This window comes from Balearica regulorum, chromosome 2, assembly GCF_011004875.1.
Source record: "Balearica regulorum gibbericeps isolate bBalReg1 chromosome 2, bBalReg1.pri, whole genome shotgun sequence".
Taxonomy (NCBI): domain Eukaryota; kingdom Metazoa; phylum Chordata; class Aves; order Gruiformes; family Gruidae; genus Balearica; species Balearica regulorum.
In genome coordinates this window covers 114,430,054-114,457,134 of record NC_046185.1, presented here as the reverse complement: position 1 = coordinate 114,457,134, position 27,081 = coordinate 114,430,054, and the positions used below count along the sequence as shown (strand labels likewise).

Below are 27,081 nucleotides of genomic sequence, written 5' to 3'. Positions count from 1 at the left end.
AGCCTAGTAAGACTTTCTGAAAACAGGCACGTAATGTATCCTTGAATCCAATTAGTTCCCCAAAATTAACTTCAGGTTGCAACAGAGTCTGTGAGACACTCAAGTTTGTGAAAGTCTCATCATGTATGGGGTTTCAGGTATTTCTACTTATGAGGAAAACTTCATTAAATCAAGGTGAAGGAGACAGTCAAAGTGTCTGTAAGGCTGTGAAGTAAGAATTAGCAGTTTGTCAAGGGACAACACGGCTAGCCAAGGACAACTGAAAAAGCAGCCTAAAATGAAATGTTAGGCAGAGGGAGATCCAATGATAGGCCATGTGCTTAATGCAACAGAGCAAATGCTTATTACACCCACCCTCATCCCAGTCCCTAGATAAGGTATCTGTTCTACCTGGTTGCAGCACAGCAGCAAGCAGTGCATGAAGATAAGCACTGAACTGAGCCCTGATCCACTCATCTCCTCCTTCCCATCCAGTGCCATCAAGGAAAACATCATCTCTGTTCTCAGTTACATGCTTCACCAAGTAATCTGCAAATCTTAGGTCAGCAGTTGTTGGGTTCAGGATCTTACGGAGTTCCGGATCGTGGATTTGTACATGAGCATCTTCTACCTGTTTGAAATAAGTTCAAGGGTAAACATTTACCTAAATAAAACAGCATATATATACTACTATATATCACTACCTAAATCAAAACCCACAGCCCCCCAAAATATCAAGGAGAAACAAATGGCCAAAGAATGAGTGAATTGTTCTCAGGAAGTCTGATACTGCTCTGATATAACTGGAATCTGATCATCTTCCTGGCAAACAGAAAAATCTGCTTATTTGACAGTATTTGGCAGGGGAAGTTTGGTGCTGACATGTATTGTCCTAGAGGCTCTTTGATTATCGCTTCAATTTATTAAGTTGATTACCTATATGTAGCTATCTTAGGTTACCAAATAACAATTATATAGTTGTATCTATTTGCCAGAACTGACAGTGTTTTCTTAGATAGTATTTTTTTAACCTCTTGATTAAATCAGAAGGAAGTCAATAGCAATGTGTTTTATTATCTGACTGCATCTGTTTCTCAGCTGCAAGCACTTACTTTTGAAGACCTTATTACAAAGTCATGAAAAAAGCCCATGACATGAAAAAATTACACCAGCAGGAAAATAAAAATTTAAGTGCCCTGCAAATTCAAACATTGGATATAAGAAAATACAGAAAAACATGTATTAGTTTTGCACAGCTTATCTAATCCCATCCTAACAAATGATACAAATTTAATAAGCTGCATTTAAGAATTTATTTCATAGGAAAATAATTCAAAATTGGGGCATGAACATGAAACTTTAAAGCTCTATTTAAAATACAAACTCTGTTTCCCCCTCTACTCCTCTCTAGTTCAAGAAATTCAAATGCAAAGATTCATACTTCCACAATTGCATCACTCAGATGTTTCTGCTGACGGAACAGGATATTGGTGGCTCCCGCAACAAAGCCGCGGACTGTTACATCTGACAGGAGATGATGCTGCTGCAGTGCCATGTATGGCAAACAAAGGTACCCCTAAAGTAACAGGGATATTTAGAGGATTAACATAAGGCTAAGGAAAAAAAAATCAACTGTTTAAGGTCAGAGTTTTTCCTAATAAAAGCCAGCACATTCCACTCAGAATGAACCTTGCTTATTACAATTCCATCCATGATTATCATTTTGTTACATCTGCAAAGCAAAGCAACCAGATTCCACATGAATTAAATTTTTCAAGAGGTTGTGTTGCCTTTCTGTCTAAGGACTGAAAATGAAATACAACACAAAGGACAGGAATGAAATGCGTTTATAAAGCAACAGAATAAACAGTAGGAAACAAGAATGAGGTCTTAGGTCCGTTCAGAGACAAGCAGTCAATGGAGATGAAGATTCATCTTTGCACTTGCATATCATGGTGTCTTCTGGTAGTCCTGAGGCACATAATGCAGAAAAGCTACACAGTGCTATCCACATTTTGTAGGTGGAGATTTCCAGGCTCTAGATACAGCAATCCATTTTTGATAAGCATATGCATGCCTGCTTTAAGAAAGGGCAGGATAGAAAGCAATACACTGTGTTTTTTTAGCCACTCCACACCTGTAAGTTAATCTAATATCCTATATTCCAATTAAAAAATAAAAATTAAAAAAAACCCCAAAACAAAACACCACAACATTTTGAAAAAAGGCTTTGCACTAAGTCATTGAGAGATCATTGAAAAGCAGCTGTAGATATCATAATTTTCTTTTTAAATAATCAACATACCCCTGAAGTCTAATTCCAGCTGTTCGATTGCATAAAGCACAACACAATTTATTCACTAGTAGAAACCCAGAAGGGCTAACAGCATACTGGACAGAAACAAAAAGCACATGCACTTTATCACAGAGTACATGGTAATTAGAAACATATGCAAGAAAGGAGCACAACTATTCTCTTTTGTTATATTAGACACAGGGATGGCTTTCCAGATGACAAGCACTTATCAGTTGAAAACAAACAGCCTGTGTCAAAGGAACAATGATGCTTTGAGAGAAATCACCAACCTAAAATGGAGTATTTTCAAAATATATGGCTTCAGAAGCTGGCAAAGGAAGGTTTAATTACTGTATATTCAAGTAGCAAAGTCCTGGAAATTTTTCATTATGTAATGTATCAAATGTCAGTTCCCAAATTCACATTTATCTCTAAGTATAACAACTTTTATTTCCGTGAACACGGTCCATTCTTTTTAAAAGAGTGCAAATGAAATGAGTATTACATCTTTACAGAACTGGTACTAAAGAAAAAAGTATCACAACCTGTTTTCCTTATGCTCAGGTGTACTTGGATAATGCATTATGCCATCTTGCAAAATCTCCTCCCACTCAAATTTGTCAGATTTATTAGTCTTTCCATGGCATGGCATAAAACAACCCTGAGATGAGAGCTCTAGAAGAGATTTAAACTTTCCAGTAAGTGGTTAAACTATAACTTTGAATCATGTTTTTCTGATAACTTAGAGATGTAAAGCCTTTTCTGCTTTAATTACATTAGATGAACTCAAATGGAAAGTGCCTTTGTGGAACAGAAGGTAAACATGTAGAAACTGTCAGCTTCCTTGAAGTTGTTTACTTTTCCATTTTATGAGCTTAATAGCAAACTGGGTTTGCACTCGTAGGCCCCCTTATCAATTATTTTCTTCTTGATTACAATCTAGTGTTTTAAACAGAACTAAATAGAACTTACTGGTTATTCTTTTCATTAGACAGACCGTAAGGACAAACACTAGCCTGCAGATTTTTGTTGAAAAAGCATCTCTAACAGTGACGTGAGGGAATACAGGGCAATGACATTTGAGCTGCTCACTTGGGCCCACATCGTGTACCATTTCCAATGAAAGTTATTGTGAGAAGCTCAAACACAATCATCAAATACAATGTTGCGCAAGGAAATGCAAATAAGCACCTCCAAAGGAAGAAACATCATTTTGAACCTCATCAGCTTGAGGAAATAAATCTGAATCTTCTACTTTCTGGGCAAATGTTCATCTGAAAAGTTACTACATTAAAAACAGAACAAAAAAGTATATAACTTTTTTTACTGACAAAAGTATCTTTAAAAGGGATGCATTTTCCCTGTTCTTTATGGGAAACCAGCCCTAGTACATATATTGCTTGTTATCTGACAACAATGTCCATTGGAGTCCTTAGAGAGACTCTGCAATACCTGGAGTTCAGTTAGGCATCAGCTCAAGCTTAAAATTCAGCAGCTCAGCACTATTCACAGGGAAAGAGCTACAGACAACCTGGAAGAGTTATCATGTAAAGAAAGGTGAAATTTTTTATATATACATATATATATTTTTGTGTCTATATATACACATGCATTTATATACACATTTTGTGCATATATATACACATACACATTTATAAATACATATATACATAAAAATTAAAAGAGGAAAACATAGGCTTAGCTGTCAGCCAAGATAAGGTCAGTTTAGATTAAGGTATTTAAACACTTCTTAAGTACTCTGATCTTGTCCTATATAGGTTAGATCAACAATTCTTCAGAGTAAAAGAAAACAGTAGTTACTGATACATGCCATTTATGAAGCACAGTGGGGTTGCAGGTTACCATCATGTAGAATTGAAAATAGTATATAAGTATACACGACAGAAAAGTGGAATGCATGTGTGCGCACACACTTCCCTCTCAAACGTGCACTTACACTTTCCACCTGCCTAGGAATGCAGTCACTTGCCAGAGACTGTACTTACAGGTTTTGTAGTACCCTACTGTCCACTTGGAGTTGGGTAACCAAAATTATTAGCCACTTCTGAAAAACAGAAGTCTTTGTGAATTACCAGGTATCATGAACAACATGTTTACCTTTGTAAAAATAGCCAACGGCATACCATACTGGTCCTCTTCCAACCCAGATATCAGTCCTGGAACAAGCACTGCGTGTCCTGTATTTGCTTGGGGCTGCACAGTGATTGGAAGGCTTTCTGAGCTCATGCCTTCGCTTGGAAGATTTTCAGCTTGTTCTGATGCTGTATTTTCACGTTCTCCTTTCAAATTTGACTCCTCCAAAACACTAGGATCTAAGGTCTCCCAGTCACTTTCAGAGGATGCTGGAGAACTGCGGGAAGGAACTTTCAAGCGCTGCACAGTACCATTGGAGGACTGAGCTCCATTGCAAGTCTTCTCTGACTGGGAGAAAGGCACGTTTGCTTTTTGACCTTCCAGTGCATGGCTTCCTGCCATCTTCCTGCCTCCCTTTCCCATTTCTAAGTTTGTATTTGAAATGTCAGCAGCAGACACAGAAACATAGTCATCTAACCGTGATGTATTTTCCTGCAAGCCAGCATCCTCCGATATGCTCTTTCTTGGCTTATACTGTGAGCAGTCAGTAAGACCATGTTCAATCATACCTGGAAAGCAATAGCACGCATGAGTATCACCATCTCAATAGAAATTTAAGTGACTTTTGTTAAAGAAAATGAATAAAGTGCTCTTGTGTGCATAGTGGAAATCACGTATTTCAAAACACTACTTTGGGGGGTGGGAGGTGTGCATTAAAAAACAAAACAAAGCAAAACCCCCAAAATCACACTTTCTTTCCTAAAGAATCTGCCCCAACTTTTGCTTTGAGATGACTAGTTATAAGCTCAGAATTAGCAAGGTTAGTTTTCTGTGGGTTTTTTGTTGGGTTTTTTTTTGAAGAGTGCATGCAGAAGGGAGAGAGAGGTTTGTGGTTTTGTTTTTTAACGAACTTGACAGGAATATGTGACTTATGCAGGGTCCCATCTATGTTACCCACAGGCAACACAGAAGATCCAGTGGCTCCAATTACGCACAAGAAATAACCCATAGAGTGCAAGTGGTAAGTATTAGGAAATGTGCATATAATCCATGGACATGCATACAAGTCACTCATTTTTCAGGCAACGAAACATAAGTCTATTGTCACATAAGTTGTTTTCCAAATGAAACAGTACAGCCAATCTCAGTCATCATCAGATAGCATATAAAAAGTAGTCCAAACTTCTCTTCTTACCAGGAAAGAGTGACAGGACAGTCATCAGAGCTCCCACCAATCTATTTACTGGAGAAATATAAAACAGCACCTGGTGGCAGAAGGGAGGGGAGTGGGGGGACGAAAGCATGCAAGAGAGGAAAGGGGAATTAGGGAGGAAAGAATGAGAAAAACACAATTACACTTAAGCATAACAAAGATAGACAGAACAGATGCAAACTATTCAAGGCATTGCTTTTGATGTTATTTTAGAAAGTCTGCTTAACAACAAAAGCTCTTACAGCAGAGTTCAAAGTAAATATTTAAGTATGTCTATTGCATCCTTGTATTTTATAATATTTGTAATATATATGTTATGTAAATATACACGTGTGTGTAATATATACTTGTCAATCATTCAGATTTTTCCGTCAGTCATTCAGATTTTTTTTCCCCCAAATTGATCCAGTTACTGAATGACTGACAGAAAAAAATTGTTCCTGGCATGCCACATAAATTCTTGTTCATTCGTAGTACATCAAAATTTCTGTTATAAATCAAAGAGGCCAAATAATCTCCATTCCAGAATTCGGACAAAAACCTATGCAAAAACATCTAAGAAAATATATTAAAGATATGCTGCATTTATCCTGTTTTGATTTATCTGCATACATTTATTACAAGTATCTTCCTATGATTAAAAAGGATTTTTTGGAAACAGAAGACATGACTGATACTAACTTTGGTTAAACACTTAAGGCATAACATGGTGAAACAGAACCTCCTTAATTAAATCAGAGAGACTGGGATTAGTAAATTAGTTAGGAATTTGAAAGGGGAGCGTCAAAGGCTAGCAATGAAAGAAGAAACACAAGGCAGACTGAATATTACTACTGGAGTTCCTCCAAGACAGGCCTTTGGCAGGGGGAGGAAAGAAAACAACCAACCAACCAAAACCAACCCAAAACAAAACAACAACAAAAAACCCCACAAAAAAACCCCCACGAAACACCCCCATGAAAGTCAACTTGTTTAACAATGCCATTTTTACATCCTCAAGCAGCACAATACTAGTAAAAAAATATATGATCATTACAAGCAACAAACAAAATGCAAAGGAATACAGAATGATCCAACTTGATGACTTTTCAAGCCAGTTTCATAGGTATATGATGAAATTAAAAGTGCAAGTTTGTGGACTTTGACTTAATAAAAGACTTCTACTATAAGCTAGGAAGACACTTTCAAAGTGACTGATGAGTAGTAACTCTTGTTTTTAACTAGCAACTCTTGTTGTTTTAACTAGCAACACTAGTATTTGCAAGTTTACAAGCTAGTGAATTGATGGAACCAAGAGAAAGACCTATGCAGTCCTAACACATACCAAATGATGTTTAATGGTACCTCAGCTAAAAATAGACTATGTATACTATCTTGTACAATTTTTCTTTTTTCTACATTCAAGACAGGTGAATTCAAATTGCAACAGCCACAGAAAAAGCATGAGAAGAAAAAGCAGCTCGTCTGAGGAAAGAGCTGCTGCTGACTCAACTGGAATAAAAACATCTAACCTTTTAAAATGCTGCTCTATAACATGCGTGTACGAAAGATGCCTGATATAATAGCAAGGAACAGAAACCCAACAATACCTCTATAGGTTTAGATTCTCAGATGCCATGTATTCCTAGCCAAACTTATTTTTAAGCCTACAGAAATAATTAGTCTATAAAGCACCACCTTGTTTTCAAGAAATCTATTCCAGTCTAGGTTTTTGTTTGGATATACTGCTTACTTAAGCCGAGTACTCTTCTGTATTTGTTCTATCAAGTCCCTCTGCCATCTGTCCATCTGTATGGGTGCACGCTTCCTTACCCCTCCCAACCCCATTACATGGACTACAACATTTACATCAGCAAACTGGGTGGTCCTGGCAGCGGATAGTAAAATGATCACCATCTGGAAGTTGTCTTCAACCCTAATAACAAGCTGAGAGGCGAAAAAAAAAATAAATAATCCTTTAGCCTGTGGAAAGGCATCAACCAAATTTCTAAGGATTAAAGGAAATCAGTCTGTGGCATTCAGGCACTCTTCAGCTCAAAGAAAATTGGCATTACTAGTGACTTCTTGCATATTATATTTAAGGTCTTTGAACATACAGATTCCCATAGTTATTCTGGAACTTGAACATTTGCCAGAAAACAGGCAGTGCTAGAAAACCAATACTCTTCCTTTTGAAATTGCAAGTTTTGTCTTCCTATTTGAGCTTAGGGAAAAACAAAACTAAAGCAATCTGCAGGTTTATTCAATAAGCATCCAGTTACTTTCAAAACAATTTAGTATGTTTGAGTCATAAGAACGTGCTTGGGAAACCCTCCCTAGCCCCTCTTCCTGTGTATTTATGTCTTGCGGTTTGAGCAGCTTCAGCTTTACTGTAGCTCAGTAAAGTATTTTGTTTATATATGTCCAAACGCTGAACTGACCTGATGAAATGTTATCATAAGTTTTTAAACAGATCAATAGAGATACTTTACAAAATCTTAACTGAAAAATGTATTTTCTACTAATGGTTAAAAAAAAAAAAAATCACTGCAGACTTTCAGAATGTATTAAGTTATTTTTGGGAAAAAGCTTGAATATTGAGTTGATTACACACATTTCCACATGTATACTCCTACTATGTTACAATCATATTTTCTCAAGTATACCTTTTGCATAGCCTTTAATATTGCAGTCTTTAGCATATGGTTCTTTAATGCAGCAACTGATTTCTTGTCATCAATACTTAGAATGGTCAAGGTGTATCTAACTTACAGAATTAAATGACAAGTGCAAAAGCTCTGGAGAAGCACTACTTCCATTTTTTCTGCCTCTTCTATTTACTGCCTCACAAAAGACACCTAGGCCTTGGATATATCAAAACCACAACTGTTTTGATATCTTACAGATTAAGTCCTACTGACTTTCCAGTTGCAGCTAACAGGAAATTCTAATGTTCCTTCTCAGCACTCTGAAGAAGCTGGGTTTTAAAACAGCAGGTTCACTGAAGAAAAAGTGAAATTTGGGAAACTGAAATAAAACTTTAAACAAAAAATTAAAAAGCAAAACAAAAATAAACCTCTGCATGAATATGTGTGGGAGCTGACACATAGTCATTTCACTGAAAGTTCCTGTTCTAGGTTATTAATATATATATACACACACAGAAGAAGAAAATAAATATACCTACTATTTCACATCTGCTTGTACATTTTGCATATCCCACTTAAACTGCTAAGATAGCATAGCTTCTGAGGCTGTAAGATAGCCCAAAGAAAACATTGAGCCTATAATGCAACAGTTTTTAGCAAATTAGAACCTGAGTTCAGTCTGAATTAACAGCCCTTTACACAGTCTCCTGCAGGTGTTCAGGCAATTCAGGTTTGAAGGACGCTTGTAGCACTCATTTCCTTTGGTATACCTATTTAAAACCCAAACCAGAAGTTCTATTTACTGAATCCTGTAAAGCTGTATGCTCCCTTTTAGGTACCAGCATTTCCTATCAGTTCCTTCACACAGGTACTTATTTGCATTATGTGTTTCCTTTCCTATCTTTTATAACATGTTAAGTTGCTTCACTCACATTTTACTTACTCTAGCTGGGACAGCTATTAATAAGGTGGAGTGTGGATAGAACAGAAGTGGAGGCAAATTTATGCATCAACACACAGTAGTTACTTTGAGCATAATTTCTCAATTTAAAATTGGATGCAAAGTTTTTTATATGATTTCAGATACTTCTGTTTTACCTTATTTTGTTTTTCGCTAGTATATTCTACATAACTTCATAGGAAAAAATTAACAATTCTATTTCTATTTCAGTTACCTGCCTCAGACTACAAAACATTACCTTTTTCTCTAGAAGAATCAATTTAAAAAGGATCAAGACCTGAAAAACACAAAAAAAGAAAAACATGGTGAGTTAATCAGTGCCATTTATCAAAAATAGTGTGCAAGCATAATCTCTTATTCAAGTTTTCATACTAATCACTGCATAACTGTTCTCCACCTGTTCTCCACCTGAGCACTCTTTAAAATAGCATTTCAGATGCACAGAGAAAAACCTGCACCAACAGTAACTGTGTAATTTGAATCATATAAAACTTATTTATAAGAAAGAACATGTTATATAATTCTGGAATTTAAAAAAACCCACCAGTAAACTGCATAAACATAAACCAGCTCCTCCACAGAAACACAGAAAAGAATTCAGCAAAATACCAAGAACAGCATTCACCTCACCTAATTTTAGGCATCTACAGATGAGGCATCTAGATCAGAAGTGGCTGTTCAGACTCTCTACACTCAGAGACAGATGCTTCTGGGGCATGACTGGCAGACATTTGAAGTTAAACAAAAATGAGTTCCACCCCAAAAATCTACTGAACATGCGCAAATATACCACGAAATCCAGATTCTTGAATTTGTTTCCTTGGTGCCTCTCAGTTAGTAAAAGATTCTAAATGCAATTTGTACCTTAGCTATAGGACACACACTCAATTTCAATAGTCATTAGGAAAAAGAGGCGCAAGTCCCCTCAGGTTCTATGATGGCAGAAGCTGCAATAACTACAAGATACAGGGAAAAATGCTCCAAGTTGTGTCTGCACGGACTTTAGCAATATTCTTCTACCCCATTCATCTGGGGTAGACGAGAAGCAGGAAACAGAAACAAGACCATAACTGAGATACCACTTGCACTTAAGGACAGGACTAAAAAAAAAGTCACACAAACCTAGAAAACTCCAGGGAATCCAGCAGACAAACAAAACTTCTCTGTCTGGAACTTACTTTCACTGAAGTTATGTAGGCAGAAGGGGAAGGGAAATCAGGAGGTTGTAACAAGAAGTACTTAGGAAACAGTCTTCTTACTCCTAGCTCAGGTATGTCTGGACATGTTTATTTTTCAATTCCTCACAAAGCATTTTACCCCACAAAATAAGTGCTGTACTTTATATATCTAGCAGAGAATACCTACCTTGTGTCTGAAGTGAAGAACAAGATCCCGAGGAGACAGACCTGAGATACCAAAAAGAGAGCAATTATTACAGTTTAATAGCTAGTAGAGATACTAACTTATTTCTTGTCACTGTTTTTCAGGGGGAGGGGGACACCCGTTATGTATTCTATGTGAACCTGGTTATTTCAATAGCAGAACTCATATCAAATTCTTTCTTTTGAGCAGGAGCAAGACTTAAATCTACAAAGGAGACAATAATAACATGAATAGTCACACTCTGAGTTATTCCTGTTAGCTGCCACATAGCATTATGGAAACACTGAATACTACACTGTGCATTCAGAAAACACAGGGAAGAGTCAGAATCAAATATGGGATAACCCAAATAACAGGTGGATGAGAGCTTGAGCACCCCACACCATCAGACAGTTCCATCAAAAAATTAAGAAGGTACTGTTTCCCAAAAGCAGCCAAGTAGTCGCTTGCCAGTTAGGTCAAGAGGTAACATGGCTTTCAACCTACAACTAACTCCTATTATGAAAGCAACACCACATTTATTTGACATTTATTTAAATCTATTAATAAAGAAATGCATAACAGAATACTGTGTAGGCACACAGACCTCTCGTGCTTAATCTGTTAACACACATAACAAATTAGCTCAGGAAGGGAATGTGTTGATTAGCATAACGCTATCTCTGCTGCTTGTACAAAAAAGTCACTCACCAAGATAAACTTGTGACCCTTCTAGCAAAGTACTGCCCAAGGAACTATTCATATGATCATAAAGTTCCTGTAAAAGTTAGAACAAAGGCAAAATAGGCAGAAGCCGTTAATGGCATGTGGTCACACAAAATCCAGAATAAATAGAATTCACTTATTCAAGGATTTCAATGTTTTACTCCAGAAAGAAAGTAAAATTTTACTAATGGAGTCAATGGAAGTACATGCTGACAATATTGCATTTCATTACAAATCAGAAAGTTGACCCTCTGTCAGATTAGGGTAGTTCATTTAGTTCACATTATTACAAGAGCTGAATAACTTAATGACCTGTGCAAACAGAGTATTTGAGCACTAATTAAAACCACTAAAGTTCACAGCCATACACTGAAAGCTTTGTTCTGTGTGGCTATTCCTTAAGTTACCTTTAGAATTGAAATTTGTGAGAAGTCTTTTTCTTCAAAATACGCATGTGTAATGAGTTGCAGCTTTGCCTGAAGTAACCCATACAAAGGCTTGAAAGAAAAACAAACACAAAAGCAAGTGAAGAAAACTTATTTAGTCACTCATTTTGAACTTTAATCTTCTCCCGCTCTTATCTTGCAATATAGACACGTTATTACACACAGAGTTCATGGAGTGGCACTCCTTAGCTGCTAACTTGCAGCATCTTTCTCCTATGCTTGTTTTAAATGATGATAATTCTTTTTTCTTTCCAATTGCACATACCATACAATCACTGAACATCTTTCTGGAAAAGTATTTTCCTGCTTTAACACTGCTCATGCAGCTCCCATAATAGTTCTTTCTTTAGCTTTAAGCACAGAATTTCTGTTCCCTGTCTGATGACCAGCTTTTGCTAAATAGGTAGAAATAAAAGATACTCCTTCAAAACAAGAGTATGCTGTATGTGTGACAATCTTCAAACCTCTTTCATAGCTGTCAATAGCCACTCTCTCCAGTTACTATAATGGCCAAACTCCTCAATCCTACTACATGAATAAAAAGTTAGCAGCACTTAAGAATAATCAAAAGTGCAAATAGATATCCTGGTCCCTGACAAAAGGCAGACACTTTTACAATTACTCTTACAAGGAGATACCAATTCAAGGTTGCTCGCTCAAATGCCATAAACTTTTGATTCAGTTTTACTTCAGCATTTTGTTACCCTCTGCAATGACTTCAAGACAGATGTTTGGAGCCAGAAGTTCCAAACAAGAATATGGAAACCAAGTAATTTTTAGTATGTTATTTTGAAGTGTTTTGGGAGTTAAACATTCTTACCAGCTGACTGAGAACACAGACGCTTTTCTGTACTGTTTCTCGGGTGATATCTGCTTGCCGTACTTTTAATGCCTAAGAAACAGAAGTATTACAGTATTTTTACCCACACACATTTTCAAAAATAATTCTTTCACGGGTCTACTTGCCACATAACACCCCCTATTTAAACAAAATACTAAACCTGACTGCCTTTAATGGTGGAATATCCAAACCATGTAACAGCATGCCCTTACCTAGTAAAAATGGTCCTAACACTGATATGTCAGAATTGTGTTTTCATCCCACTGTGCACAGCAAAGATCCAAATACCGTTGTGATGATAGGCAGAGAACTGTTTAAAAGACACTGGCATGGAAAAAAGGCAATAGCCCTGGTAAAGGCAATGGCATTTTAACTCAGGGTAATGTAACAGAAGAGAAGGCACACCACCACTCATTCTTCTCTAACATTATCTGGGAAAACGGACCAGGTTGAAAAGTCTTTGCATAGCAATTGTTTGCTTTATACGTCAGGATCTTCTTTGAGCCACCCGTAAAATAAAAGAGGTGCCATCTGCAGAATCAACTACATTCTCAGCCAGACCAAATGGTCCCAGCACGTAACAGCAGACCTAGAAAGGGTGGGGGCAGAAATACAACCAAGTGATTAACTCAATTGTACAAAACAGCAAGTGTGCCGACTGTAGCCCACACATCAAAAAGGACAGATGGAAAGAGTGCTACAGCTGTCATATGAAACACGTTGGTTTAGATTCTTCTTGTTCCAAAGAGTTCACTTTAAACATCTATTTAATTTCTTAATTGGTTACTAAACAGCATAAACTTGAATCAAGAGCACCATGAAGCCAAGTTATTGCATAGTTAAATACAGCAAGACTCTAATCACAGAATACAGTGAAGTCTGGCTGCAAAGATAGTGAGTGAACTAAAATCAACATGGATTTAGTTCAAAAGAAATGGAATTTAAATCTGCACCTGTAAAATTTATCCTATAGCACAAACAGGAATTTGAAATATAATAAAGATGTAAATTATGTGCCGTGGTTTAATGTTAATCACATTATCTGAATACAAGACTCATTCAAAACTCAAATCCACGTGACATTCCAGATTCTTGGCATTTCACTGGGAAAGGGAGTAATTTTAAAAGAAATTTGTAGTAACTTCTCAATTGTAAGTGCACATATATTACCACTACCACTTTTGAAAACATGGGCAGATTCTAGTAGATCAAGTAGATAATTTCCTCAGCGTGATCTGATGCACCCTGTAGCTGTCATCAATTTTTCAACTTTACTGCTAAAAGTTCGGTATCAGTAAGGAACTACAATGAACGGGAAGATTCTGGTCTACTCTGCAAGCATACTTTTGGCAAAGGAAGTAGGTGAAGAGAATTATCACTACACTCGCATGGTTAGATCCCAGGAAATACTCTAAAATTCGTCATAGTCACATACCAAAGAAATTTCAGCTTTTTCCACCCAAGAGGCCTACTTACTGGAAACATGAAAGACTGTCAGTTTCATTTTGCTACTTGGTGCCAATGCCTGGATTAGCTCTCAAGAACCAAAATGTATTTTGTAATTGCCTTGAACATTTCAAAAGATCACAATATGCCTACTGACATAAGGGAAAGAAATAATTCTCAAGTTCTGTAGCTACCTACTGTGCACATTTTCATAGCTTTTTAATGTAAACTGATCATGCAGTTTGTTGGTGCAAGCCATTGAATTTTAGGGTCATTACTGCAACAAGCCTGTTATTTCACTAATATAATTCACAACTTGGGAAGTTACCTTTGCTTCAATCTGCCTATAGCAAGAGACGCCATATACTGTGGTTCGATCTCCACATCTTGGTGGCAAATGGAAAAACACGGTATCTATGAAAAACAAAGGACCATTTCATAAGTCACTAACAAGAGTTCAGTATTTTTATTTTCAGCATCACTTATTTATAAAATGTTTACTGCTGAAAATACTGGCACACTTATTTTCTGAGACTTAAAAAAATAAGAAAGAAAGAGTCATCTATAAAGCTATGCCTGCATCAAAATTAGTTTCCAAATTGCAAGATGCTTTGTGGAAGAATCCCCAGCTGTGCCAATATGGATATTCTGACAACAGCCTCATGTTTAGCCTGACCAAACTCCCGTAAGCCCACTGACAGGTTCTCAGGAGCAGCTACTGACAGCAGAGAAGCACCACTGCAACCTGCAGGCATGCTGCTTTCCCAATCCAGTACGGAGGAGCAAAGACAAGGCACTGTGAGGCAAGGTGTACAGCTGGAGCATGATGCCATCAAGAAGGTAAATGCAATGAAGATAGGGAAAAAAGCCACCAAGGAGGAAATATACAGTTGAAAGATTAGAGTAGCTGCTACCACTGGCTTGATCTATATACGCACGTACATATACACATGCACTTGCTACTACTGCAAAAAAGTTGCTAAATCCTAAGCAAAGGACAGGACATTACAACTGTTTGCCTTTCAAAATATGAGTGAAATCTGTTTTCAAGCCAGCTATTATTTTTTTTGCTTCACAGTAACAAAATGAACAGAAGAGACAATTACACATGCATTCAGTCTAACAGAAAGAGGGACTCTTTATTACAAAAACTTACTCTCTTGAGCAAGTTTAATTACATTATGGAGATCATCTAGGGTTTTAGAAAGTCTTTAAGACCATTTCCTGTACCAAGTCATCCTCTTCGCAAAAATGCAACTATCAGAGGGAATTAGTTTAAAACTCAAAAAATAGATATCTAATAAAGTGACAATAAATGTAACATAACTATTATCTGAAACATATTTGCCTGTTTCAAGCTCGTGTATTCTTCCCTACAAAACATAAAGATACATATCAGTCTTGTCGCCAAGTCTTTTTTTTTCTTACAAAAAAAATACACATTGATAATCTTTTAGTGCAGCAATAAAAATGTTCAAACTTGAGCATTAACTGGGATTGTACTGAGCAAAGAGGGAACAGGTAAGTGCAGCTGTATATGATTTTCCTAGCTTTGAATATAGCCGACTTCTTGTTATGTATTTAACAATGCAGAAATTGAGCAAAAAAAAAATCATGACCCAGAGCAGAGTCAGAGAGACTCTTCTTGCTGCTGGGAAAGGGATTATTTTGATATGACTTCCTTTGCTTCAAAATGAGGGCTCTGGAAGCTGGAGAATTAGGAAGCTAAGTACATCAAGTTAAAAAAGAATTTAAAAAAATCTTATTAAAAGTAGTATTAAAGGGTTTCTGTGATTTTGCTGTTTTAAGTGATTTCCTTGTTCACTGCTCTGCAGAAAAAAGATGAAACAACTGAATGTGCATCTAAATGTCACGGCGATGTACTGAACTCCTGTCAAATAAAGAAATAAATCCAATACTAAACAAACAAGAAAAAAAAACTACTGCAGTGAACTTGCTGGTAACCGCATGGCAAAGGCATCCTATCTTCTTGCTGCTGACAAATACACTAAAGCTCTTGTTCCTGTCCTTTACATTTGTTGGTTTTCAAAATATGTCATTCTACAGACACTGAATAACTTGCAGGTCACTAAGAATCTCTACATTATTGGAGGGAAAAAAATCATAATGACTACATACAATACAAAGCTAAATTTTAGAGTTTCCTTTTTCCCTTACCCCAAAACTGGATTAGGTTTTACTCAAGAGTTTACTCCCCCTTCAAAGAACTTCTAAGGAAGCCGGTAGCCTTGTTTTGTGCTAGGACTACGCACAAACCCTTAAGCTTATATTGACATCTGATTTCTTGATGTAGGAGGTACAGCTTTATGATCTACTTTCACTTCAAACTCTGAGGCAACATGCCATTGCCGATGTATTTTGCATCTTAAACAAAATGTACAGGAAGTCTAATAGTGAAAAGGATCGTTGATCAACTGTTCAGATATGAGGATTTTTCTTTTGGTTGCAGTAGAAGTAGTACACACAGCTTCCTCTCTCATTTCTTACCTTCCTGATAGTTGTGAGCGCCATCTGGTAAGGCGAGAAATGGCAAGTATTTCCATTCTTCTGGTAAACTGTGGCTGTCATGTCCTTCTCCAGGCTTTAAGGGAGGATAGGAAAATTCAACCTAAACAAACAAAAACAGAATGGAGAATACATTACTGTTACCAAACAAGCCAGCCTCTGTGATTCAGCCTAGCACCTTTTCTTTAGCAATGGTGTGAAACAAAGTTTTTCTTCCTACTAGCATTTTGCATCTCTTCCTCCAAAGCACCTGTGGACTGACTTATGCATGGTCTAACTAACAGGCCTTGGGCAGATTTGGCTTTTACAGTGCTTCCACTCAGCCTAGTACCTTTTCCTCAAGAGAAATGTGAAACACAAAACACCACTCAGCAGCTGAATACCTTCTCCCCTGTATGCACATAGCCAGCAGCACATTGCTGCACCTGCAATGCCAGCAGAGGCCATTGCTGGGGCACATACATCCTCAAATCTGCTTTGGCTTCTCAGCCCCCCCAGTGCTCACGACTAGGTAACACTAACACATGCAAGCCTCTATTTTATCCTACCAGATATTGAACAATCTCAGAAACTATACTAACAACAAAATACTGCTTTTAATATTTTTATGTCCTTGACCACAATGCGTTTTACACATTGGCCTAAAGTATCTCCTTTTCCTTTCCCCAAGAGATCCTGCTTTTCAATGTTGCCTTTCAATTTCACCTTTCATTTATTTTACCATTTACCCCTTTTCCCTAGAAATAGGGTCAGCTTTTCTATTCCTTGCACTACACTACGTATCTACTACAGATCCTCATCATCAGCATATTCACAGTACTACCCTTTCATCATCTTTTCCTATGGAGACCCCTCTGGGTTTCCAGCCACCTTCATCAACTCTTTTTTCCAGCTATGCCTTTCTTAAATTTCTGAACAAAATCTAACCACAAATTTATCAGTAAAAGAAACTGTTTAAACATATTGCAACTTTTCTTGAAGGACATTTAGCTATTAACTAGTGAGCTGTAAAATGTACGCACGGAAAATAAAAAACCATGACAAAGCAAGCATACGGAAAATCTTAACATTTGAAGGATGATTAAAATAAAAACACTGTAAAGGATGAGAGTACTGAAGAAGGAATGGGGAAAAAAATGAAATTCTTCACCTTAACACACGGTGTCACTCTTTCTACAACTGTTGCCAACTTGGAAAAAAGCACAAAGGACAAAAAAACAACACAAGAAATCAGCCTTGCTACCTGCTGTATCAATTTCAAGTTTTCTTATTCCTCGCATTATAAAATAGATCTAAATATGCACAAAAAATAAAGGTCTGGTGAATGACCAAAATACTGAGCTAAAGGTAAGTAACCCACAAAGAATAATTAACCAAGGGCGTGGGGAAAAAAAGACATACAATAGAAAAAGGATTAATTTTGGCTGGGGAAGGAGGAGGGAATCCAGACCTTGACTTGTAGTTAGTTATCAAGAATCCATAGAGCCTTTTAAACAAAATACGCCATTAAGCAAAACTTCCAAAGGAGAGAGAAACACTGGAATTAGCATCCAAAGACGGAGCAGAGAAACTGCCTGCCGTTTAGTACACACATAAATCCTGACAGTTCCCTGCTATCCTTTTCAAATCACAGATTATAAGACAATTAAAATGATAGAAGCTTCATGTAAATATCTGCAATACAGAAGAGGATTGTACCATACAATTTGATGCTGTCCAGATTCAAACTGGCTGGCTGAAAACACTGTTTACAGAATTATTACTGGATACTTGCAGGAGGAGTAACCTTAGCAATAAATAAAGCATGGTTCCTAAGTTTTAAAGCATAGATACTGTCAAGGAGCATCTACGCTAACATCCCTTATCAGGTATTTTATTTCACTGCATGGCCAATAGAGAGGGGTCCAGATTTGCCCTCTGCAGGAGCTTCTTACCATCGAATACAGAGAAAACTCAGTCTCTTAGATTTCAGTGAATACCTTCAAAGCATCATTCCTGACAGGGAAATACCGTAAGTAAAGATCTAAGACATCATTACTTCCAAGCACTTACAGAATTACATTTGTATTTTGCATTCCAACCAAAATAATGAATTAGAAGACTTATTTAAAGGAAAGAAGGGTAGGAAAATTCAAGCTATATGAAAAACATGTATTCACTAAGCAATACTCCTTTTTTAAAGTCCAGAATAAAGCTAAGAGATCTGGCTCCTCTGTTCTTTTGACAGTGTGAATGAAATTTGCTGAAGAACTACTTTGGTCTAGCTCACAATATGCTATCAATAACGCAGCTGCTATCAGATGCTCCCAGCAACATGGATTTCTGCAGGCTCTGACTGTTCCAAATTCAACAAACTGAACAGGAATTAGTGACACTGATGATAATCTTGTTTTATATTAGTCTGCTTCTTTCAAAAATACATGTTCTAATATAGAGATTTTTGTATGTATGTGCATGTATAAGTGAGAGGGGATCACAAAACTCAGATAAAGCAGAATTAAGATTGCTTAAGTGGCCCTAAATAATCTATTTTACATATATACTTTATGACAGACCTGATTTGCATTATGACATACTATTCCTCCCTGTCCCCAAGAGGATCCATGTAGGAGGTACCCTGGTTTCTAAGGAGGAATCACATTTGTGTAGTTTAATAGATCACTGCTTGTAGAAGTACCGCTTCATATTGCAGAGGCTGAAATGGTGGAAGTAACAAAGAAGCAGGACAAAGAAAAACGACAATCTAACAGCAAGGAGAGCATGTAATGCTCTGGAGAACTTCCTTTCACCCCTCCTCTGACTTAAAGAGTTCCCAGTGATTTCATTTCAAAGAGTTAAGTCCAACTTTTTCACAAGTACTCACTGCAGGTGGGATTCATGTCAGCTGACCACATGTCAAAAACCAAGATCCCCGAGCCAGTTTTCCTAAGCATTCTGCATAGTCAGAGAAAACAGACACCTGCAGAGGATGATTCATCTGATCTGTTTCTTTCCATTGTGTCTGAAGAGAGCTAGCTCAGACTTCTAAGTCTAACTTGCAGATGACTGAATTAACGCAGATGAAACTCACCCTAACTTAATTTCTGTATCTCAATTTGCAAATTTGTATCAATTGCAGTGATGAATCCTTTGCATAGAAAAAAAACATTCTTTCAAAACCAAAGTTTTATAACAACATTGAGTAGCCTTAAAAAAACCCCAACAAATCCCAAACCCCACCGTTCCTGAAATTCTTGAAACTGAGCAGTGCATACGTACAAAAGCAATAATAATGGAGTAGACAGAATCTCGATACTATCACTTCTGAGGTTTTGAACAACTGGAGCCTCAGTAAAATTTTTCTCTCAGCCTGTGCGTGCAAACTGTACAGGATAGTGTTCCTAGCTAAGGCAACATAAAAAAAATTATTTTTTTTTCTTATCTTACATTTTAAACCCAAGACCAACCATGACAGGGGGATGGGACGACAGAAGAGATCTGTCTCACAGCTCTTTTTACCCTTCTTCACAGAATGAAGAAAGGAGCTCATTTTTTATTTAAATACAATGAATTTTTATGTAAATCCCTACATATATGCATGTGCATGCATAAACATGCACTTGTTTCCCTGTTTGTCATTAATACACATATGCATTACAAAAACTGCCTACAAATATGAGAAATAAAGGCTTTTAATAAAACTCTGTAGTCAATAGGAACAAATACATGCAAGCCTTCAGAGCTGACTGCCAGAGCAGATTTTACATTTTTTTGTCTCCACAAGTGAATTAAAAAAGACTCGTTCAACAAAACTAAATTCAAATTCAAAGCTGAACTCCTCAGAGACTTCAGAATAAACTACATAAAACATAAGCTAGAATCTCCACTCATTTCTTACTCTTCCAAGCATCACGTATCTTCATTACAGCTGGAAATATTGATCATGCCTGTCAAGGGGTTTTGATGGCAATGCTTTCTGCCTGTTCAGACCGTAGTCTTCTGTAAGTAGATAGCTCTTGATGGATTTCAGAACTAAAATCAATACATAATATTGTGTTGTGATTTAGTGGAGAAAGATAACTCTGCTCTTTGCTACACAAAGTATTTCAACTTTTGTGGATTAGCAAGTTAAAATAAGATATAACTTTAAAAAACTCCCTAAACTGCAGTACTGTATTTCTGGAAATGACATTTTTATTTTTCTGTAATTCTGCTGTGTTAACTTTTATAAGCAGTTTGTACTGAATCTAACCTACTGGTACACAGCACTATCCTGTTTGTGGAATGAATAAAAAAAAAAAAAAAAAAGCAGCCCAGGCACGCTGTTTTGGTTCCTTGTCTTTAAAGGGACTTCCTAGCCAGAATAAATTTACTAGATGTTCATTAACTCACAGTAAGAAAATATGAGTGCAGGCAAGGAAAAATGTATTTCAGTTCCTACATTTAAGAGCTAACACGATAGTTTTTCTTTAAAAAAATCCATTGATATTGTCTTCTACTAAATTACATGTACACAATTAGAAGAAAGGTTAAAAAAGAACATTAATAAAACAGGAATTTTCAAAATATATGTGCATGTCCACCTAAACTATCACACTCAAACATTAGAGAGGTAGTTGGCATTAATTTCTGGTGAACTTTATACTTGGGTAAGGTTGTTTTCCTAATCTGTGAAAAGTATTAAGTGTTAGCAGTCACAGTAAGATCCTCAGTGAACACTAAACAGTGATATAAACTCCTCATCCTCCCCACTCCATCTACTGTCACATGTTTGAACTACTCCACTTACAAGTTAACCTCTCATAATATCAGCTCTCCTCTTTAATACGGGTATTTTTTAAGATTTCTCTTCAGACTAGAAATAAAAAAAGTTGGCCCCCATCTAAGTTTTTCCATTGGTTCAACGGAGAGAGAGTTTAATCTCAAATGTCTAAAAACATCTAAAATATTTAGAACAACAGTATTATGTTAAAGACAAGGATGCTTTCACTAAGATGCAGAACTTAATTTACAGGGAGTGAACCCATTCCATTCTCTGAACAATTGCTTTGATAATCTCTCCCATTGCTTGTACTGCACAAACAGGTAGAATAATTGCTTCAAATTAAGAAAATGAGATCAGCAAAACCCACTCATTACATTCCTATTTAGAAAAACTTTTCCCTTCATAAATCATTTCAACACATTTCTTTTCAAGGATACCAACTCTTCCTCTGTCATTTAAGAAAAGCAGAAGGATATTGAGCATTCAGTATAATACTAAGCAGCAGTGACCAAAAAACCTAACAGATTAAAATTACACCTAAACCTTGATCCCTTATTTCAAATAAGCCAGTACTTGCTTTTCATTTGAAGTAGGGATTTTTAAAAGAAGTTTTCTTGATATATTAGTCCTAGCATAGCCAGATCCAGAGAAAAACAGCACACCAATGATTTTATCTGAATCAGGGTAACAACCGCAGCATGCAGCCAAATGAAAAATCCAAGAACATTGTTAGTCTTTCAGCACTGAGAACAATTTATTATCTAAATCATAGTTTAATCAGATTTAAATGACAAACGTTCCCCACTGTTGTATGACAGAACCAACAGATCAGGATCTACAAGTTGAAGAGCCCATCCACGTAACAATAATGGCTATGCAGTAATACGATGACATCTAACAACAGATTTTTAAATAAAAGTTATATATTTATATAAATATGTATAGGTGTAATAACTATGTATAATACACATGCATATTTATACATATGTGTAGACTAAATATGTATGATGCATGTTTATACAAATATGTTTAAAAAATCCATTACATAGTAACAATGAAGGAAATCCATGTATTACAAAGAGGTAGGGAATAGTCTTTTCTATCCTTCTAGTTCCTGAAACTAGACCTTCCTCACGTTCCCGTATCTCTAAAGCGATACAGCAGCCACCTACACAAGTTCTAAGACAGCATTTGTACTGTTACAGATGCACAATATAACCACATTTGCTTCAAAAACTCTGACTAGGTTAGTAAAGTTTTAACTCTTAGGCTCTTAGAAGACAAAATAACCTGAAACACTGAAACCTTCATCTTTGTTTTCAAAGTCATGCTAGTACGCATTTTAGACAATCTTTCCAATTACTTACAGTCAAAGTCTCTTCAAAGAAAGTAAACAACAACAAACAAACCCCCTCCACTCCTCCCAGAAGAGGGACATACGTAACACTATTGCAGCCATTCCAGCCTAAGGGACTTTCTAGAGAACTCTGCCCTCAAGACAAGACTTTGTGGTCTTACAGAAAGTAAGAATTCATACAGAATGAACTCTTAAGAAGATACAAGGTACCAGAGGGGCCAGCTTCCTTAATGAAATGAGAGGGCAACCCTCACTTCTACTAAGTTACCTCTGCCCAACACAGCAACTAGTACAGACTGGGGTCAGCAGCAGCCAGCTTTCCACCCACACCACCTGCTGCACCCATCGGCTCTTAACAGACACACGGAGCTACAAGGACTGGTAGCATTTCCTCTCCCCCAGGACAGCACCCAGACCTCATCAGACATGAGACTCAGACGCACACCCTTTCCCCAGCTCTGTTGCATGCCCTGGTTCCCCATGGGAAGGAGCCCTCACAGGCTGGCAGGGAGTTGTCAAATGGTACAGCGAATCCTCCTTTTCCTGGGAAAACTGAGGACCAGGACTGTAGGCAGGCTTTAAAGCACATTTACTCATCAGTTTATAAACAGCCATTGTGTGTAATTCATAAAGCATATATTGCTGAACTGATGCAGTCCAAGAGAGTGATCCTTTATCTTATGAGTCAACAAGCATTCAGGTTCTTTACCCAGAATGGATCTTATTGAACATGCTCCTTCCTTACAAGTTTCAACATTAGATTTACTCCTGAGAGCAGGCAAATCGGGCTCACTACCCAGTATGAGGCTGAGAAGCTACACAGACGTAGTAACATCATGCTCTCTGTAACCCCAATGAAGCAGGCAGCCCCGTGTCCTATCCCCCAGCATGTCAGAGCAGGCAAGGAACTTGCTTTCACATCTTCTATCCACACCTATCTGAGAATGCTTTTAGAAACAACATGCCTGCCTAGGTGTAATAATCCACCACCACATACAAGCAATGGGACAGATTACCAAAATTAGACATATATCATAAAATAAGGCAGTATTAGGACAGGGAACACAAAGTTGAGACTTGCAAGTTCTGATTTACTCCAACTCGAGTGACCTCTGTTCAGTGATTTTACAGCTTTGAACCTCCCCCTATTATATATGCATGTAAATTACGCTGCCACCTTTATACAAGTGCTGAAAGCCCGAGTTACTATTTGAAAGCATTCTGAAATAGGCAGATGAAAGGTGCGACAGAGGTACAGAAATAAATATTTTACTGATTTAGCATTCATTCAATTTATTCAAGAGAAAGGTCAAGATTCCTGGTACAGAATGTTTAAACAACTACTCGCATGTTATGACACATACAAAGAACAGACAGATCATAAGATGAAAGTTAACGATGAGGGCTATGGGAAGTGTTACATAACCGCAAATAGGTATTCAGGAACCTTCTCTCAATTCACACATCAGGGCAACTACAGAGAAAATATCCAGTGTGGAATCCTTCAAAGAAATACTTTACTTCCTGTTCGGGCCTTCAAGGAAGCAACCGAAAGATTATCAAGCACCACGCTCTTTAAAGCCTGAAAAACTAAACAAAGAAACAAAACAAAAAAACCCAAACAAAAATCCACCATACCTGGGAGTTTTTCTTGAACAATGAACACAAAATACTAAGTAAGTGGATTACATAGACATGCAAAGAGTGCAACCCCTCATCAATTCTACACACAAGATCAGAATCTGTGGTAGTGTTTACAGAAGTGAGAAATAGTAATTACATGTGTACTCAGCAATGTATGGTGTATTTAAAATGATTAGCATCCCATGCTAATTTGAGTCGCCTTTCTAATAAAGGCTAAAAGCTGCTAAGTTTCAACCCGTACAACCTGAACATAAGCAAATCCATGTATTTTAGACAATAAGCTAATCTCTGATACTCAATGTATGCTATGATTAACTTAGCATCATCAAGAGACTTCACGCTCATAACGGTCCTTTAAAATGCTTAAATAATATTATTACAAGCAAGGAACAAAAACAAAGGAACTGTGCTAACATTTACAGGTTATCATCAATAGAGCCAGGAACAAAGCCCTTCAGTTTGATTCCAGCCTAGTTCCTTTTGAAGTTCTTTTTGTTTCTGTTGTTCCTTTAACAAGACCTTGTTTAATCACTAGAGAAGATTATCTATTGCACAATATCTGCCTACTGTGCTCCTCCAAAAGAGAGACACAAGGACTTTAAAGACCACCGAGCATATACTTCATTCACATGGCTAAGAAAGTGCCAAGCACATCTAACAGAATCACAGCAACTACTGGGTTGGCAGAATCAAGAAGAGGAAAAAAAAGTAATTTTCCAGTAAAGCAGAGTCTTAGAAGACAGACAGCAGACAAACGGGGACTGAGACAGGCTAGAAGTGTTCCCCTTAACAAAAGAAAAGAAAGATGCCTCCAGAAAGGCTACTCGTGGAACCTAGGGAATTTCAGTATTTCCCTCTTGGAAGCAAGTGCCACAATCAAGGACACAGGAGACCTGGCAATGTAGGCAGTTCTCAAAGGAGTTGATAAAAAAGAGCAGACTGAACTTGCTTGTTCCTTAGACACCTCCTAATTCTGCAAACAAAGTCAAGCTTAACTTGCCAACAATTCTGCTCTGAGACACATGCTCCCTAGGTATCAGTAAAAAAGGCCACGTGCACGGATTGCTCAAGGCACCTTACGTGAATCACAAGCATTGCCTTCTGGAACTCAAGTACTTGAGGAGCAGCACATACACAATTCAGGAAGGGAGGAAGTCTTAAAGGGCATTCTTCCCTCTGAAAGATTGTACTCAGGCTCTTCTTTAAAACTTAGGCATCAGCTGTTTAATTCCTGAAACTCCTGTTTCCTTTGCATGCCAGGAAGAAAATGTACAGTCAGGCAAGACAGGGGGATTGGTCTTCAAACACAGTCCACACAAAAACATATGCACACAGCACGCAACTCAGACGCAACTTTGGAGAAAGCAAACATCACGTTTACATAAAAAAGTTAAAGTACTTTGAAGATCCTGAGGACAAACTTTGGGATTCCACAGGAATATGCCTTTCAGTGTTTACAATAATCCACTCCCATGTCTGTGACGCCAAGTTTGAAATGTCATTCTCCACTGGTGTACAGAGAAGTGGGTCAAGATCAGCTGCTATTTTACCGAGCAAGGATCCCAAGCGATGTGAGCTTGGGATTGGTCACCAGCAATGTGAGCAGTCCATGACACACATAGCACTTTCCCCACTACCCACCTTTTTTTTTTTTTTTTTTTGGTCTCTTTCTTTTCTACAACACAGTTGGAAATGCATATATTTAAGTCAAGAACGAACTGGAAGATACTCAAGCCCTTGACAGGATATGTGAGATTGGTCACCCACTGCACGAGATCAGAGGTGATCTGCTGAACTGCTCAGGACCCTGAGTGCAGAAAAGCTGGGCCTTGCCCTAAGTGAAGTGATATTATGTATGGCCTGACTGGTGGTGCCACAGAGCCTCAGTTTACTCAGATGTAATAGCCTCAAAGCCTTGTAGCATCAAGAGGAGAAGGGGATTCTTGTACCAGGTCAGGCAGTACAGTAGTAAAGGGACCATCTACTTCCTCAACAGCCAGTGGGCTTACGGGCACTTGTGTGTAACTCTCTTACCTCCCAGTTTTTCCAACTTTGCTGAAACTTTCCTTCCTCTCCTTTTCAAACAAATCAGTTCTCATTTTAAATTTGCCTTCAAAATTATTGATTTTTAGAGTACTCAGGATATTTTAAACCTTCCTACACCCTCAAAGACTATTATCTGCCTCCCCATGTAAACAAAGCTCGGAGACAGCTCAAACGAGGATTGCAGCACACGGGATCACTAGTGGAGAACTACACCTCATGACACTCAGTCTTCCACCTTCACCATAAAACAAACGCGTCTCTGTGTATTTTTTTCCAACACACAACTTAGATCTGCTAGTCAAGCTCTCAGTGAACTAGCTACAGATACTCCAAAACAGATCACACCATTTCTGCGGCAGGCTTTCCTTACTACCAATTTATGCCTCAATGGTTTTGTGAGTTGAGTCCTGTAGAACCTGAGAAGCTCCTATCGCACCAATCCCATGGGTTTTACATGAACGGACAAGAGTATAAGCAACTACATATGACAAAGGGCTGTGTTTGCTGTTCCCTCCTCCTTAAGCTGCTCCTCTTATCAGTAGCAAACAGGTATCAAAAAAGCAAATTTTTTTTTGAGTGCTAATTAAATATTTGTCATTTCAGGTGAATGAAAATCATGATTGAATGAATACTTCCCACGGGCTCTGCCCATTTCAGGACATTTGCTATTTAATTACGCACTGAGGAGGGTTCCCATAAGAAGTCAGCCGGTACGTAGAAAGCAAAGAAACCCATCACAATGCCTGCCTCACACCAATTGTCGTTCCCTTCTT

General features: G+C 37.6%; 1 protein-coding gene and 1 long non-coding RNA gene across 4 annotated transcripts in view; one reads left to right on the top strand and one right to left on the bottom strand.

Moving 5' to 3' along the window:
• Positions 1-27,081, bottom strand: part of AVL9 (AVL9 cell migration associated) — a 40,859-nt gene that overhangs the window by 9,199 nt on the left and 4,579 nt on the right. For 2 of the 3 annotated variants that reach the window (XR_012834026.1, XM_075745442.1), the window contains exons 2-12: positions 16,500-16,620; positions 14,320-14,405; positions 12,525-12,596; positions 11,666-11,755; positions 11,244-11,310; positions 10,536-10,576; positions 9,409-9,447; positions 5,565-5,634; positions 4,394-4,938; positions 1,421-1,555; positions 391-610 (exon numbers count right to left, since the gene is read on the bottom strand). Coding sequence is in view for 2 of the 3 variants with exons in the window: in XM_075745442.1 (XP_075601557.1) it covers positions 391-610; positions 1,421-1,555; positions 4,394-4,938; positions 5,565-5,634; positions 9,409-9,447; positions 10,536-10,576; positions 11,244-11,310; positions 11,666-11,755; positions 12,525-12,596; positions 14,320-14,405; positions 16,500-16,620 (1,486 nt within the window). In the remaining variant the exon portion in view is untranslated. The remainder of the gene's footprint in view (positions 1-390; positions 611-1,420; positions 1,556-4,393; positions 4,939-5,564; positions 5,635-9,408; positions 9,448-10,535; positions 10,577-11,243; positions 11,311-11,665; positions 11,756-12,524; positions 12,597-14,319; positions 14,406-16,499; positions 16,621-27,081) is intronic. The other variant, XM_075745443.1, reaches the window with a different exon arrangement.
• LOC142600507 (uncharacterized) lies at positions 1,410-27,081 on the top strand. Its single transcript, XR_012834029.1, has 3 exons — positions 1,410-1,549; positions 9,381-9,475; positions 26,912-27,081. It is a non-coding gene; the product is annotated as an uncharacterized LOC142600507 (long non-coding RNA).